Source organism: Sceloporus undulatus, chromosome 7 (assembly GCF_019175285.1).
Source record: "Sceloporus undulatus isolate JIND9_A2432 ecotype Alabama chromosome 7, SceUnd_v1.1, whole genome shotgun sequence".
Taxonomy (NCBI): Eukaryota; Metazoa; Chordata; class Lepidosauria; order Squamata; family Phrynosomatidae; genus Sceloporus; species Sceloporus undulatus.
Genome location: NC_056528.1, coordinates 1,405,662 through 1,420,741, shown reverse-complemented (window position 1 = coordinate 1,420,741; position 15,080 = coordinate 1,405,662). Strand labels below are relative to the sequence as shown.

Sequence of the window (15,080 nt, the reverse complement as noted above, 5' to 3'; positions counted from 1 at the left end):
TGTTATTAATTTAGACCCAGCAATGCATTTATATCACGCAATTCAATTTGTATCTCCCTATGTTGGCTCCAAGGTAGTGAACATTGAGACGGAGGTTCATAGAGCAAGCCAAGCGTGCAAATGGTGTTTAGAAGGATACCACTTTTGGTTCCCAACAACCGCCGGATCCTGACGCCGGAGAAAACGCGGAAGGCCGCAGTGTCGCAGGAGCCACAGCGGCATTTGCATGGCTTTGCGCTATTCAGGGCTTGTCTCTGTCATCATCCCCATTCTCCAAACCCGCCCTGTTTAATTGTTTTGGGGAAGCGACAGGACCAGCCCTGCCTCCTTCGCAGGAGCTCCTAAGCCTCAGGTCTGCGGAGGAGAGTGGACACCTGAAAAGCAAAAAGGCCCAGCCTTGCATGCCTTGTAAGCGACTCACGCTGTGTTTCCCAATGCGACAGAACGGCTCAAAGGGGGGCCAGGGGGGTTGGACTGCAGCAGTGATGGGGATGATGGGAGCAAGAGTTGGGTATGCTTCTGAAAGTTGATGTTCTGTTTTTACCAGTTGAGACAACCAAGGTTAGTCGGCCCAATAAGGCCCCTGGGGGGGCTAAAACCGTCCAGGGATCTCTAGATCCTGTTTGGACTACAGCTCCCAGCATCCCCCGCTGCTGGCTTGGCTGCACAAGGCAGCTGGGAGTTGTAGTCCAGCAAATGTCCGGAGGTTCCTGTGGTTCCCTCTCTGTTGGGGTGCCCCTGGTTGGGCAGCTATGGTTGGACTGCCACTCCCAGCAGCCCCACTCTGATTGGGGATGATGGGAGTGGCACTCCCCCCTTGCTACTGGCCCTGCTTTAGGTTGCTTTGGGGTCAAGAAAGGGGGTTTGAGCGGTGTTTGTGTGTACAGTATGTAGAAGTACCACAATGCTGGCAGCCAGTTTTGTTGGGGATGATGAGTGCTAGAGTAACCTAGAACACGTGGGTGGGCGTGGCCTGAGAGGAGGGACGTGGTCTTTACGTCGCACGTGGAGCGACGCAAAGGGGGAAAGGGGGCGTGGTTGGCGACTAAGGCCCGCAGCGGAGGCGGGACCAGAAGCGTCATTACCGTCCGAGAGGGGCGGAGCTATGGGCGTGGCTAGGGAGGAAAGCCACTCTTACAAGGCCAAGCGTTGCAGGGGTGGGCGTGGTCAGAAACAGTAGCACCAGGTAGGGGCGGAGCTGTGGGCGTGGCTAGGGAGCAAAGGCACTAACAAGACTAGGAGTGGGCGCGGCTAGAAACGTCGTTAGCACCAGAGAGGGGCGGAGTCATGGGCGCGGCTAAGGAGACAGGACTACGCTTCATCCTTTGCGACTCGGAGTGGGCGTGGCTAAGGCCTCCAACGAGGCCCGGCGTTGCAAAGGAGTGGGCGTGACAGAGGAGGCGTGGTTTCCTCTGAACCCCTCCCATTCGAACGTAGCGGCGGCCAATCAGGGGCCGAGTCTCAGGGTGAGGCGGGCTGAGTGGCCGCCGGCGAAGACTGCAGAGGCATATTCTCTCTCTCTCTCTGTCTGCGAAGCCATAGAGTCCTCCTCCGCTTCGTGGGAAGATGGCCGTTGGGGAGGTGGGCGCCGAGGGAGGCTCGCCGGCGGCCGCTGGGCCCCAACCGCCGCGTCTCAAGGGCTGAGATTCAAACTGAAAGGCCGTTTTACCTCAGGGAAAGTGAGAGCGAGACTCAAGGGGAACTAGGTCGAGCTCTCTCTCTCTCTCTCTCTCTCTCTGGAGGCCATGATGCTGCACTCGGTGCTCTTCGGGGAGATGATGGCGTCGCGGCCGGGGAGCCTGGAGGCGGAGGACGGAGGCGGCGCTGCCCCGACGTCTGCGCTGCGGACGGAGCTGGGCTCCAACCTGCATCTGCTGAAGGGCCTGAACGTGCGCTTCCGCTGCTTCTTGGCCAAGGTCCACGAACTGGAGCGCCGCAACCGGCTCCTGGAGAAGCAGCTGCAGGCCTCGCAGCAGATGAACGAGCGCCGCCTGCGCTGCTACAAGCGCTTCCCGCGGAACCAGGCCGTCCAGACCGACCCCTCCCCGCCCTCCATGCCTTCGCCTGCTCCCGCGCCTCCTCCTCCTCAGCCTCCGCCTCCGTCGTCGCTCATCCCGCACTCGCACTCGCACCCGCCGGCCTCCCACTACAACCGGCTCCCGGGCACCATCTGGAGCTACACCCAGGTGCGGCGCACCGGAGGCGGAGGCCTGGAGACGCTGCAGGGCCCGGGGGTCTCCTGGCTGCACCCGGACGGCGTCGGCGTCCAGATCGACACCATCACGCCCGAGATCCGCGCCCTCTACAACGTCCTGGCCAAAGTCAAGCGCGAGAGGGACGAGTACAAGAGGAGGTCGGTCCGGATGCTGAAGTCACTATGGAATTCTGGGAGTTGGAGGCTGTTGTGGGCCCCACAACAGCCTCCAACTCCCAGCATCCCATCGCCTTTGGAGCCAGGGGCAGCTCTGCCTTCTCCCCTTCCCCCCGCAACATAGTATGGGGATGCTGGGAGTTGTAGTCCCAACGGGGAGGGAGGCCATGGAGCATGGCTGCCCTTATGCAGAGACCATTTGGGGAAGGGATGGGGGAGTCCATCCTGGGGACTGGGGGGGGGGGGATGGGCCCCACCCTGGTCGGGGGGGGGGGCAGGGGATGGGGGGGGGGCCTGGGGAGGGGGGGGGGGGATCCGCAATTGGGGGGGCGGGGGTGAAGGCGAGGGGATGGGGACCAGGGGATTTGGAAGCGTCTGTCATGGACTGTCAGGGATGGACGACCCCGAGAGGACTAAGGGGGTGTCCTGGAGTGGGGAGGATGACTGGGGTCTGTGGAGGTCATGGACTGGAGGAGGGCGAGAGATGGGGTGGGTGAACCCAGGAGGGAGGGGGGGCATGGGGGGGTTTCATGGACCAGGAGGAATGGGTGAAGCCATGGAGATGGGGGGAGGGAAGGATGGGTCTATGGATGGGGAGAAGGGAGGGCCAGGTCAGGGGGTGGGGGAGAAGGAGGATGAGTCCATGCATGGGGGAGGAGAGCCTCTTGGGACTGAGGGGGTGCTCATGGACCAGAGGAGTTGGGGGAGAAGGTAGATGAGCCCAGGAAGGGGGAAGGGAGCCCACAGGCCACAGATGGGACCCAGAGACCAGAGGATGGGGACCATGGACAGGGGAAAGGGAGGCCAAGACTGGGGGGGAGGGGCTGGACTAGATTGGATTCTCTTTTTGGGGAGGGTGGATGGACCAGAGTGGACTGGACTCTTTTGTGGAGGAGGTTGTTGTTGTTGTTGTTGTTGTCCTCATCCTAGGCCCCCTTTCCCTCCCAGGCCATCTTAGGAGCCTGGTCAAAGGTGTCCCTGGAAGGCATGGGCTGGGCAGCTGGGCTTTGGGTGTGTGGATGGAGGGGTCCTCACTCTATTAGGCCACCTTCCCTTTCAGAGCTTGGCTTGGAATGACTTGGGGCTCCAGAGCAGGGCTGTTTTTAGGGGGACCTGGAAAGTTTTGGGGCGATAGGCAGTAAGCTGTTGTGGTGGCCATGCCAGTCGTCTGTCTTTCCCTTGGGGCCCCTGAGGAGGCTGGCAGCTGGGCTTGGAAATATTTGGGATGGATGGATGGGGTTGTACCTTTGGTACCTTTGGAGGGGAAATCACTAGGCTTTCCCCAGTTCCACTTCCCCAAACTTTGGCCCCTGTGCCATCATGCTGCCACTCCCAATGGGCAAGAGAGTGGCCCCTGGTCATTTGAAGCAAAGGGAACCAAGAGATCCAGCATTCCCTGTATTTTGGGGGTCTTTCTCCTTGTCCAGTTCAACTTTAGCAGTGAGGAGGGTGAGAGCAGGAGAAGCAAGGGACAGGCCTTTGCTGCCTTCCTTCTGGACTTTGGGAAATCAAGATGATTTAGTTCCTTGTGAAGAAGATGGGAATGAGCGCAATAAGGAAAGTGGGTTAGGCGAGCTTGAAGGAAGAGTGCCAACAGGACTGAGAAAGGGCAGGGGTTTGGAAGGAAGGAAAGGCTGGAGAAAGGGGAGGGGGCTGGCCTTGGTGGGAACAGGAGGGGATCAGGCTGCAGAGAGGAAGCGGATGTAGGCCAGGGAGGAAGGAGGGAGGGAGGAAGCCGGATGGGAAGGGATGATGGGGTGAATGAAGGAGAGGAGGCTGGGATAGAGAGGTTTTGTGAAATCCTTAAGTGAAAGCGTAAGGCAGTATTGGACCAGGATGGAGAAGAAAGGGAAGGAATGGAAATGAATGAATAGACGGATGTTGGGGAATGGGTTATGGGTTATGGGATAAGGAGAAGATAGCAAAGATAGTGGCAAACCCCTTCAGTCTCTCCTCCTGACTCTGTAAGGTGATAGTCTGGCTACCCCTTGTTCTCCAAGGATCAAATGTTCAGAAGCCCAAAGGCAGCGTGAAAACCTGAAGCAAGAGATGGAAAAGTGTGGAGTGGGAGGGTGACATGGGCCTTTGGAGTAAGACAGGGCAGTCCATACATAGTCAGTGGTGCAGGAGGCCTTTGACTCTCTGGGGCTGAGGGTTAGGCAAAGGTTCCCTGGGGACTGTAGGCAACAGAGTCAAAAGCCACTACCTGCCTGGTTCTCGGGGAGGGGAGGCTAGTTTGGAAAGGCCGGCCTTGCAGGGCTTAGCAGTCCTCCTTGTCCTTCCTTTGTGTTTGGAGCTCATCTGGGGAGAATAGTGAGAGGAGAGTCCATAATGGCTGGAGGGGTGTTGCTGCCGTTGTGTTGGAAGTCTGAGGGTCAAGGAGCAGAATTGTTGGGCTTCATGGGGAGCCTATGGGACGGTGACATGTGCAGCAGGGGCTCCTTGTCAAGGCTTCAATCCTGTGGTGTGAATTGTGTATGTCCCAGTACAATGTGGAGATGTCTGCATGCGAGGGAAAGAAGAAGTCTCTCTGGGGTGATCTATAACTTTCCTCATTGTCACTGCAGGAGAAGGAGGGCTAGGGATTGAGAAGGAATGCAAGGTTTGGGATGGATAAGGTGGTGGTTGGGGGGGGGGGGTAGGGTATCCTTAGGATGTGAGGCCTTGAGCATCTGAGTAGCCACAATGTCACTGGTATTGCCAAAAGCTGGAAGGCCTCCAGCCAAAGCACAGGGGAGAGAAAAGGGCCCTAAGCCATCATGAAATGAAGATTTGAAGGTGGAATTGAAATAGGGGGAAGAGAGAGGCATCCAGGATACATCTGTCCTTCCTCCCAGTCTGCCAAGACAGAGACCTAGGCATCCCTGCAGTCTAGGAGCAAGGGGTGCTCTTTGCCATCGGATTGCAAAGGCAGCTCTGGCCAAGGACATTTTAGGGACACAGTCTTCTTCTTCTTCTTCTTCTTCCTTTTGCCCTGTGTTTAGAGTTTGTTGTCCAAAGCCGGCTAGGGCTTGTGCTTTCTGGCTCCCGGGAGTGAGCTCAGTGGTGCAGTATCTGGCCTGAAAGCACTGCAGGGGAAGAATGGCATCCAAAACCAAAGATGTTTGAATGTAACGCTTGCCTTTAAAAAGACAAACACACAAAACGCAGCAACACCTGAGCAGCTTCATTCTCTGCCTCAAAGCAGGTTTGAGCTTGGTTGGACGGAGTCTTTTGTTTGCTGCCTTGGCCTGATCTTTGCCTGGTGTGATCTTAGGAAGCCTGCTGCTGCATTTATAGCCGACTCCTTTCAAAGTAGCCTTTGTTAAAGCGGCTTCTTTTGCCTTAGGAGGAGAGGGGTGTTGGAGCTATAATACTGGATGCTTTTTAAATGATAGCCTTGCCACTTTGCCATGGCGCCTGTCTTTGTGTCAGACTGGAACGTCTAGTTAATGCAATAGATGAAGCTGTTTTGTCTTGAGAATGGTGTGTTTGGATGCGTTTCATGGGAATGTGGAAATGCTTTGTGCCCAGCTGCCACTTCCACATGCCTTGTCTCTGTCCGTATTTGTCACATAGTTTGATTTCCGCTTCTGCGCTTGAAGCAGCCCCTTCCTTACGAAACGCATGCTAATCTGAACAACAGTTGTGTGCATTAAAATTCAGCGTCCGCATTGGCTTTGATATTCCTTGTGGAGTGAGAATGACAAACACTGTCTGGACTTTGTTTGCCCTTCCAGCAAAGGAATTAATTTTCTGCTTCTGATAAAAAAGAAGGGGGAAACTTGACTGTGACAATAACACATGTACTTGCCAAATAATGTACAGCAACCCACGGCGGGATTTTGTTCATAAGGGAGAGATGGCAAGAACTGAGTCTCTTAGGGCTTGTCATGTTGCCTAGCTGGTCTTCATATTTTTCCAGACCAGGGTATGCTATCTTTCCTGATGTGGCTGAACCACACAGTTCCAGCCAGCCTTGGCCATACGATGGAAGGATGATGGGTCTTGCAGTTTGACAACCTCTGGGAGCCCACATCCTTTACATTGATGCCTTTAGGCATGAAGCCAAGACTGCTCCACCATTGACTTGTGTGGACTTTCCTCTCCTGACATTGCTGCAGGCACAATGCCAAAGGCCATCCCAGTTCCAAGAAATGAACTGGGAACTCCTTATTGGTTGTGGTCCCAGTTTGGGGATACTGGGAGCAGGGGGCAAGGCACACCGAATAAGTAAAAGAACCTGAAACTTGACATTTTTTAATCGTCTCCATCTTCGCTGTTTTTAAAAGAGAAGAACGCGTTTCTTCACAGTATACAATCTTTGAAGCGGCTTCTGCATTGTTTTGTTGGACGCTTCAAACTCTTGTGTTTACTCTTAGCGCTGTAAATGGAAAGGATTCATTATGGTTTGGGCACATTAGATCCAGATGCTTCAGTGTGTGTTTCGACACTTAGTGGTCCTGAAGATGGGATAAGAGCTACAAGGAGGTGCAGCATTGGATTGGTTTCTTTTTAACCCCCATAAACTGTCATTCTTTTTAGCCATAAACTTTAAAAGGCCATAAACGGAGCATCCTCAAACCCTTGTCTTCTGCTATGGACTGAACTATGGGGCACAATGCTGCTATCTCTGGCTCCCTTTCTAAGCGGCCCGTTCACATACGTTTTGTTGCCAAGGCTTAGTGGCTTTATTAGCCTCCTAATAATAAAATAACTCTGTTCTTTGCAGTCGGCTGAACAAAACAGGGGCCTTGGCAAAGAGAGGAAACTTTGGAAACCCAGCCTTTCTTGGTTGAGTCCCTGGCGAAGCGTGCCTTTGCTTCCTTGCTGGGAGGAGGATCCGATTGTGGGGACAGACCATTACAATTGCCCATTATCTCTCTCTAAACCCATACTTTTCAGGCCAGCGTTCTTCCCAACCACATTGGCCTCAGGGCTGGGCTTGGCTTTTCGGACTCTTTTAAGCATCTCTGTTTTTAAGCATCTTTTCCCCAGCGCCTTGCTTGTTTTTTAAGGAATGGTTTCCTCTGTTAGACATCTCCATGGGGACCCTGGCAGGCCGAGAGGGGCAAACAAGAACTTGGACGCTTCAAACAAATCAAATTAAACCAAACGTCAGTTTAAGGGCTTTTCTGGAATCTGGTTTTGAATGAATTTTGAAAACAGTTTTGGAAACTTTGCCTTCTAAAGATCTTGTATTACCTGTTTTTTTGGGCGTTCCTTTAGTCCTACAGCATGTAATATGGGAACTTTGATCCCCTGCAAGTCATACAACAAAGAACCTTGTGGCATCTTTCAGACTAACATTTATTATACCTTGATTTTCTTTTTGTGGCGTGACATTATTCCTGGACCGACTCATCTTAATTTTCAACTTCCATGCAACCTCACAACTAGTCTTTCTTTGGAACATTACTCTCCATTTAAACCAGTCAGGCCCAAACTTGAGTCCTCCAGGGGTTTGGGACTTCAAATCCCAGAAGCCCCAGCTCAGTGTGGCCAGGGGTTCTGGGAGCTGAAGTCCAAAACATCTGAAGGGCCAAAGTTTGGGAACCCCTGATCTAAACTGCTGAATAGGAATCAATACATAGAGGGCAAGTCTCTTTTCTTGGACCGACTCCTCTTCATTTTGGCTTCTGCTTCAGAAGTCCAGTGGTTCAAAATCAGAATTGATACAGACTCTAGTTTTTCTTTTTAGTGTTAATCTTCATCCAAACTCTTCCTGGTCCTGAATAGGAGTCAACATTTGGCCAGACTTGGTGGCGTTTGATCCGGTGAGTAAGCAGACTGAAAGCAACTCTTAGGGTCCATGTATGTTTAGGACGGCTGGGATTTTGCATCTTCATGTGTTGATGCTTTACGCCAGTGGTCCTCAACCTTTGGTCCTCTGTTTGTTTTGGACTTCAGATCCCAGAAGCCTCAGCCAACAGTCATGAATTATGGGAGTTGAAGTCCAAACTATCTGGAGGACCCAAGGTTGGGAACCAGTGCTTTTACACGTTGGTAAATCCCGCAGTAAGGTTTGCATTATAACCCTGTGTGGCCGCTTAAAGTCTGCTTAGTTAGTGAAAATCCCTTTCTTGAGTGTCCTGTAGTCTCCTTTCTGAGAGGCTTTCTCTCTTCTCAAACCTTCTTGGAAGGCCTCTGGATGGGTCCGTCTGGGACTTTAGTTCCAGCGCTTGGATGGATTTGTCTATTATGCTTCCAAAACGGCCTTTAATTGTCCCAGACGTTGCATGTTTTGGGGCCTTCCTTGCGCTGGCGGAGAGAAACTAACTTGTTAATAACGGTTGAGCTGGAAATAATTGCTTTTCCTCAGGTTGCGCTTTGATTTGGCAGATTAATAAAGTCCAGTTGAGGAGAGGGCTTACTCCAAATTTGCTGCAGCTGCGGAGGGGGAAAGGTTATCGCCGCCGAAAAGGGAGCGTGACAAAGCCAACAAGCGCCCTGTTTTCCAAAATAAGGAACTTAATAAAAAGGCGCTTAGGAGCAATCTGGGCAGGAATGTCGAAATCAACTTTTAAGTTAAAATATCACTCTTAACAAGAGGCAAATGTTGACTGGCCGAAAGCAAACCATTTTGGGGATGGGAAGAAACTCTCCCAAAGTTATAACTCTTTCCTGGCCCTGCTTCTCCTTGAGCCGCTTCCCAGCCCTGATACTTAGCATTTTGGGTCGATGGGAAAGGAACACAACCGAAGGAAAAGCTCAATGTGGAATGCCATGTTCTGAGACAGATGTGTTTTGATGCAATGGACTGTGGCTTCTAAAAGTTAACTTTTTGTATTGCTTTTTAAATTAAATTTAAAATGCCCACAACAGAAACTTCCCAAACCGCTTTTAACATTGCCTTTGGACATGGATTTTTATGAGTCGCTAGCTGGACAAGCGAAATAACTTCTTTGTCTTATGCGCCAAAGATCTTGGAGCACCTTTGAGACTCACTGAAAGAAAGAAGTTGGCAGCGTGAGCTTTGCTAGACTCCAGTCCGCTTCTTCAGATGCATTTGGAGGAGTGGAAAGCCAGGGATGGACCTGTCTATGCCATTGGCGTGTGAGAATGTCAATTGAGACAATCCAATTTGACACCACTTTGGTCCAAAACACATGGCGGAAATAATCCATCTGAGGAAGTCTCCAAAAGCTCCGGCTGCCAACCTCTTTCTTTCACTTAGTCTCAGAAGTGCTACAAGATCTCTCTACATACTGATTCTACAGACTAACACGGCTATATCTTTGATTTCTTTGTCGGATGCTCTTCCTTTCCTCCTGTTGCCTTGCTGCATTTCTGCCACAGGTAAGAGACTAGCTGGCCTGGCTGCACCTGAGTTTAAAAGACTCCAAGAGTGATACAGACTCAGTAAAAGACTGAACAAACTGGCAGTGAAAGATCTTTGGCTTGAGACTCGTCTGGCTGTTTCAGTGGCTCCCTCGCCCATATCCCTCTTTATCTCCCATTACGGTCCTTATCTACCTGGAGGGCTGTTATCAGCAGTCACAAAGATACGCTTGCTTTTGATGTCAGAGTGCATTGCAGATAAAGCCCTCAGGTGTCAGCCAAGTCTTTCTAAAGAGACATGGGAAGACTAGGCATTAAGAACTGCAACCCATGAAGGCGTTTTTTAAAGCAGAAGTTGGCCCTTTGGGCCAAAAAGAGAGATAGCATCCATATTAAGGTCACAGTCATTCAAATCAGGAGTTGCTATTGAACCAAGCCTTGATGTAATGTTAGCATGCCTGGGGTCCACATATTCTTTGTCACGTCAGTGTTTTGGTCCCTAGCCTTCAAGGGAACTCCATTTTTGTTTTGCTGTTAAGGTAGAGCACCAGCAAAGCAAACTTGCTGTTTAAACGCCTACTCAACAAGTATCTAAAGACAGGAGCCTGGGAAGACTATGGTGAAAATAGAAACCGAGGCCTTGGATATTTCTGGCTCTTCATTGCTTGCATCGTGGGCTGAAATAGCTGGATAGTGAAGCCCAAGCGCTGCTTTGTCTACAGCTAAAGTAAGAATAGGGCAGAGCAGCTGCTTTTCCCTCCAGCTGTGCTTCAGGCTTTATGGGGACACTGCCAGGTTTTTGTCTTTTTCACTCTGTGTAACTTGTACTTCTCCCCAGGGCTCTTGGTTCACCCCAGAAGTAAGCATTTAAAAAGGCAAGTGTGCGAAAGATGGTTGCCTTTGGGTTAGAGAGAGAAGGGAAATCCACGCAAAGTCTCACCGAACTTGGTAGTGCTGTTTCCAGAGTAGACAGGATTGCACTGTAGGCTGAATTCAAAAGAAGTATCACAGTGGTAAGTGGTTAAGGTCTGAAGCAGAGGTCCCATACAGACAGGCCAAAATAAAGCTGCTTCGAGTCACTTTGGAGGTATGCTGTTTAAATGATGCAGGCATACTAAGAGTCCAGAAGTTGCTCCAAAGCTGCGCTCCAGTCCTTAGGACTGGATCGTGGCTTTGGTGTGGCTTCCAGACTCTTCGTCTGCATGCATCATTTAAACAGCATACCTCCAAAGTGACTCGAAGCAGATTTATTTTGGCCTGTCTGTATGGGGCCAGAGATGCATGCGTTCAGAGGAAATGCCTCATGCAGCACAGTGTTGCTGCATTCATATTAAGCATATCTCTGAAAGCATGGCTGTTGCAAGGGAGAGGTAATGCCCTGCATCCTTGCATGTCTCTTCTAAGTGTGACCATCTCTACTTTGGATCCTGGTCACAAAAGCCACTAATTGAGAGACTTTGGTCCCCTTCCCAGGATTTCCTTTTACTACTATGACTATTTTTCTCCAGTTTAAAATATGTGTGCATGCTTTTCTCTCTAACCTCTGGGGAGGCAAATGATGCTTCCACCCCACAAGTGCAGAGCCATTGCATCTACAGCCCATTACCTCACTCCTGTCCCAAATTCTCCTTCCCCAGCAAGAGTCCCAGAGAGAATGGTGCTCTGTCTCCCTTCATGATGCGCTCTGTTAAGCGCACAGACCTGCCCTCACGCTACGATATTGTGCGAAACTCAATCACAGATGATGCATTTAAAGGGTGAGCGTCTCTACCGCAGGGTAAGCCGCACTCATGTGGCAAACATTCATTCACTGGCCGCTGTAACCCTGCCAGGCTTGGCATACTCTCCTTGCGCCAACCCCTAGACCACCCCTCGAGTGAATCTTCAACTTGAATGTTTCTCAGTGTTTTTCTTTTGGGAAAGTGGCACGACAACTCACACGGTGCAGCAAGGCAATAGGAGAAGTTATGAGTATTGCAAGACATTGTTAGGATATACAACATAGTACTGTATGATTCTTTAACTGCTAAACTTGGGGAAGAGATGTTTTCCAACAGTCAAGTGGGTTAGGAAAGCTAGATTCCTCTTTCCAAAGGGATCTGTAGCACCTTTGAGACAAACCGAAAAGAAGTAGTTGGAAGCATGGGCTTTTGTAGACATGGACCTACTTCTTCAGATGCATAGAGTCAGGTTAGTGCTGAGCAGAAACCAGCTCTCTGTAAATCTTGACTGTTTACTCCTTTCTGTAGTTAACTCCTTTTGTTTCTGGCTCCAGACTCAGTTGGGTTAGCTTTATTCCCAGAAGAGCAAGGGGTTTGTAACCAATGAGTTTCTCCTTGCTCTTCTGCCTCCTGGCAGCTGCTTTGGGAGGCCTGGGTAGATTGATTCCCTTTCTCCCACGCTTTAGCTTTCCCTGATATTTCCGTGGCCTTCCCTTGCGATTGGAAGAGGATGCACACTCATGACCCCGGCTAGCACTTCTGCAACTCTGGTGTCACCCTAAAGACAAGGGAATGGGGTCACGGGGTCTGCCAGTGCATTCCTCCCCAGCCGCTTCTTTGCATTCAAAATAGCATCCGGCCTCTGATGCTTTGGCTTCTCTGTGCCCTTGCAAGGGTATTAGTCAATGGCTCCCGTACTTGATGGATGTGAATATAGGGGTGTTTAAGTGTGCTTTTTACTTCTCTGCATCCCGTCTTCTGTCATGAAAGCCGCCCCTCTGTTGTTTTGGCTCCTTGGCTGCGTCAAAGTAAACGGTCTCAGCGCGCCAAAGAAAATATTCCATTGCTATTTGTAGGGCTTCCAAGTGAATTGCTCCACGCGGACGTCTTCCTGGGGGGGAAATGCACTATATATGGCTCTTCGGTTAAACCGTGATCCCATTGTCTCATTGCTCAGTCAGAACTCGGCTGACGTTCTCATGTAAGATTACCTTAGTTGTGCTTGACGTGTAAGAAATGGCTTTAAATGGGGAAACAGTGGTGACGTTTTTAATCTGTCTTGGATATTGGTATCAGGTTAGGTGCCAGGATGGATCTGGATAGACATCCGTAGTCCATGGGTAACCTCTTTCTCATGGGTGCTCCTAAAAGCATTTCTCTGGCCTGTTACAGACTGCCAAAATAAAGCTGCTTGGGGTCTCTTTGGAGGTATGCTATTCAAATAATGCATGCATCCTAAGAATCCAGAAGCTGCACCAAAGCTGCACTCGAGTGCTTAGGAACGGAGTGTGGCTTTGGCGCGATCTCCGGACTCTTAGGACCCATGTGTCATTTAAATAGCATACCTCCAAAGAGACCCGAAGCAGCTTTATTTTGGCAGTCTGTAACAGGCCTCTGTTTCTTCAGGCCTGTTTCAAGGGGTTGCAGTTAGGCTTTTCTGTCTTTTTATTTCAACAGGTATTCAAGCTGAGTTTCCCAAACGGATCCAAAACGTTTCCAAGTGCAACTGACTTTGATTTCCTAGCTCCCTGGATCTTCCAATGGCCAAAGTCGCCTATGGAGCCCTTCCATTGCTTATCTCGCTTCCTTTAACATATTGCAATGTTGCTTAACATGCAGTCGACATTTGAGCATTCATGTAATGCAGCTAGTCTGACAGGTAGTTTACAACGCGGCGATATAGATATTGCTTTGGCAAGGCAGTGCTCTTTAAGAAAACGTGAGCGCTGTATTTAATTATCTTGCGCCCTGGAGCTCTTTTCAGCAAGCTAATCCTCGGCTCTACAGATTGCCAAAATAATTACCTCTTTTCAAAAGTCAGCCCAAAGAATTGTGTTTCTTACCTCCAGTTATAATAACTGCAGCACTGCAGAAGGCAAAGAAGGGCTTTCTTCCCTTTTCTTGTTTTCGCCACAGAGGTTTCATAAGCTTGGCTGCTAATTGTTTTTCCAGTAGGACTTAGATCATATGAAAGCAGTTAATGTTCAGTTTGTTAAGGGATATTCTCTTTCTCTCTTTTAGTAAATGCATATAGATGGCGGGGGAGAACTGACTCTGACTTTGGAACCAGGTGTGGTCTGATGCGATTGGCATTCGTCTTGACATAGCCATGTAGGGTAGACTGAGGCCTGTTACAGACTGCCAAAATAAAGCTGCTTTGGGTCTCTTTGGAGGCATGCTATTTAAATGACGCATGGGTCCTAAGAGTCCGGAGGTTGCGCCAAAGCCACCCTCCGTTCCTAAGCACTGGAGGGCAGCTTTGGTGCAGCTTCCGGATTCTTAGGGTGCATGCATCATTTAAACAGCATGCCTCCAAAGAGACCCGAAGCAGCTTTATTTTGGAAGTCTGTCACAGGCCTGAGTCTGCAAAAGGAGGTTCTTACAGAAGGCTTGGCACACGGTTCCTGCCATGGACACCCACAATGACATGGTTGCTGTTTTCCATGGAGGAACACAGCTTCACACAGACGGATCAATCTCATATTTTCCTCTGGAAACGTGTGCATTCACAGTGAACCAGTTGCTTTAAGCGGCTGGGAAGGATTCCCTGTCACTTTTAGGAACTTTGTTACTCCTCGGCATCATTTTCCTTTGCTTCATCCTTTAGATCCATTGTCTCATGCCCCCAAGTTTTACCCTCGACTTACTCTTGGGTCATATCAACAGCCATAACTTTGGCACCAAATACATGAGGTCTACTTATAGTTGAGTACAAGTGTAAGCAAAGCAGTGTATAGCTTTCAACAAAGCTTTCTTTGTCCTGATCATCCCTCCGGAGAGAACTACTTTGTTAAAACGGCTTCCTTCCTTCCCTCAAATCATGACCGACTGGCAATAGCTACTACAGTAACCGAGTTCTTCAAACGGATGTGGTTTTAGACTAATTCCCTGAGAAGAAACAGCTGCTGTAGAGCTTGTCTTGTCTGTTGCTTTTGCTTTTCCCTCTGTTCCATTCTAGTGAATGCAGAGGTCAGGAATAACAAAGGCTTCTTCAGTGGCTTCCATCCCAGTTCCGAGGCGGCAGCGTTGCCCTTCAGCCGATGCAAGGAAGGTGATTCAGACGCATTTGCTCACTCTTGGCAACTTTGTGCGCTAACTCACCATCGAAAGCTTTGCTCCTCAAGGGACTTGGCTTCTGTTGCTTCATCTCAGTTTCTGAGTAACATGCGTCCTGTTTTTCAAAGGCATGTTTCAGCAAGTTCTTGCGATGAAGTAGCCCTTTGAAAGGCTGGCCTGTGTTGGAGGTATTCTCCAAAAATGCAGTTTTGGTTGCAAAAGTCTATGGGGAACATCTTTTGTATCTGTTACAGGAAGGGTTCCGACTTCATGCCTGAAGTCAACTGGGCACTGAGTGAGTAATGTTCTCCTTCGCCCATGTCTCCAGAATGGCATACGCAATGTGTCACTTAAGTCATAGAGATGCGCGGCAGAGAAAGGGACACACCGAATGGCAGAGGCAGCACCAGTGCAAGCCCACATGCATCTCTACTTACCATCTCTTTATTTCA

At 50.2% G+C, this 15,080-nt stretch overlaps 1 protein-coding gene across 1 annotated transcript in view; it reads left to right on the top strand.

Annotated features, from left to right (window-relative positions):
• The first annotated feature begins 1,491 nt into the window (after nucleotides 1–1,491).
• IFFO2 (intermediate filament family orphan 2) overlaps nucleotides 1,492–15,080 on the top strand; it is a 33,540-nt gene continuing 19,951 nt past the window's right edge. Inside the window, exon 1 of the mRNA XM_042477993.1 lies at nucleotides 1,492–2,353. Coding sequence (XP_042333927.1) covers nucleotides 1,746–2,353 — 608 coding nt within the window. The 5' untranslated portion in view covers nucleotides 1,492–1,745. The remainder of the gene's footprint in view (nucleotides 2,354–15,080) is intronic.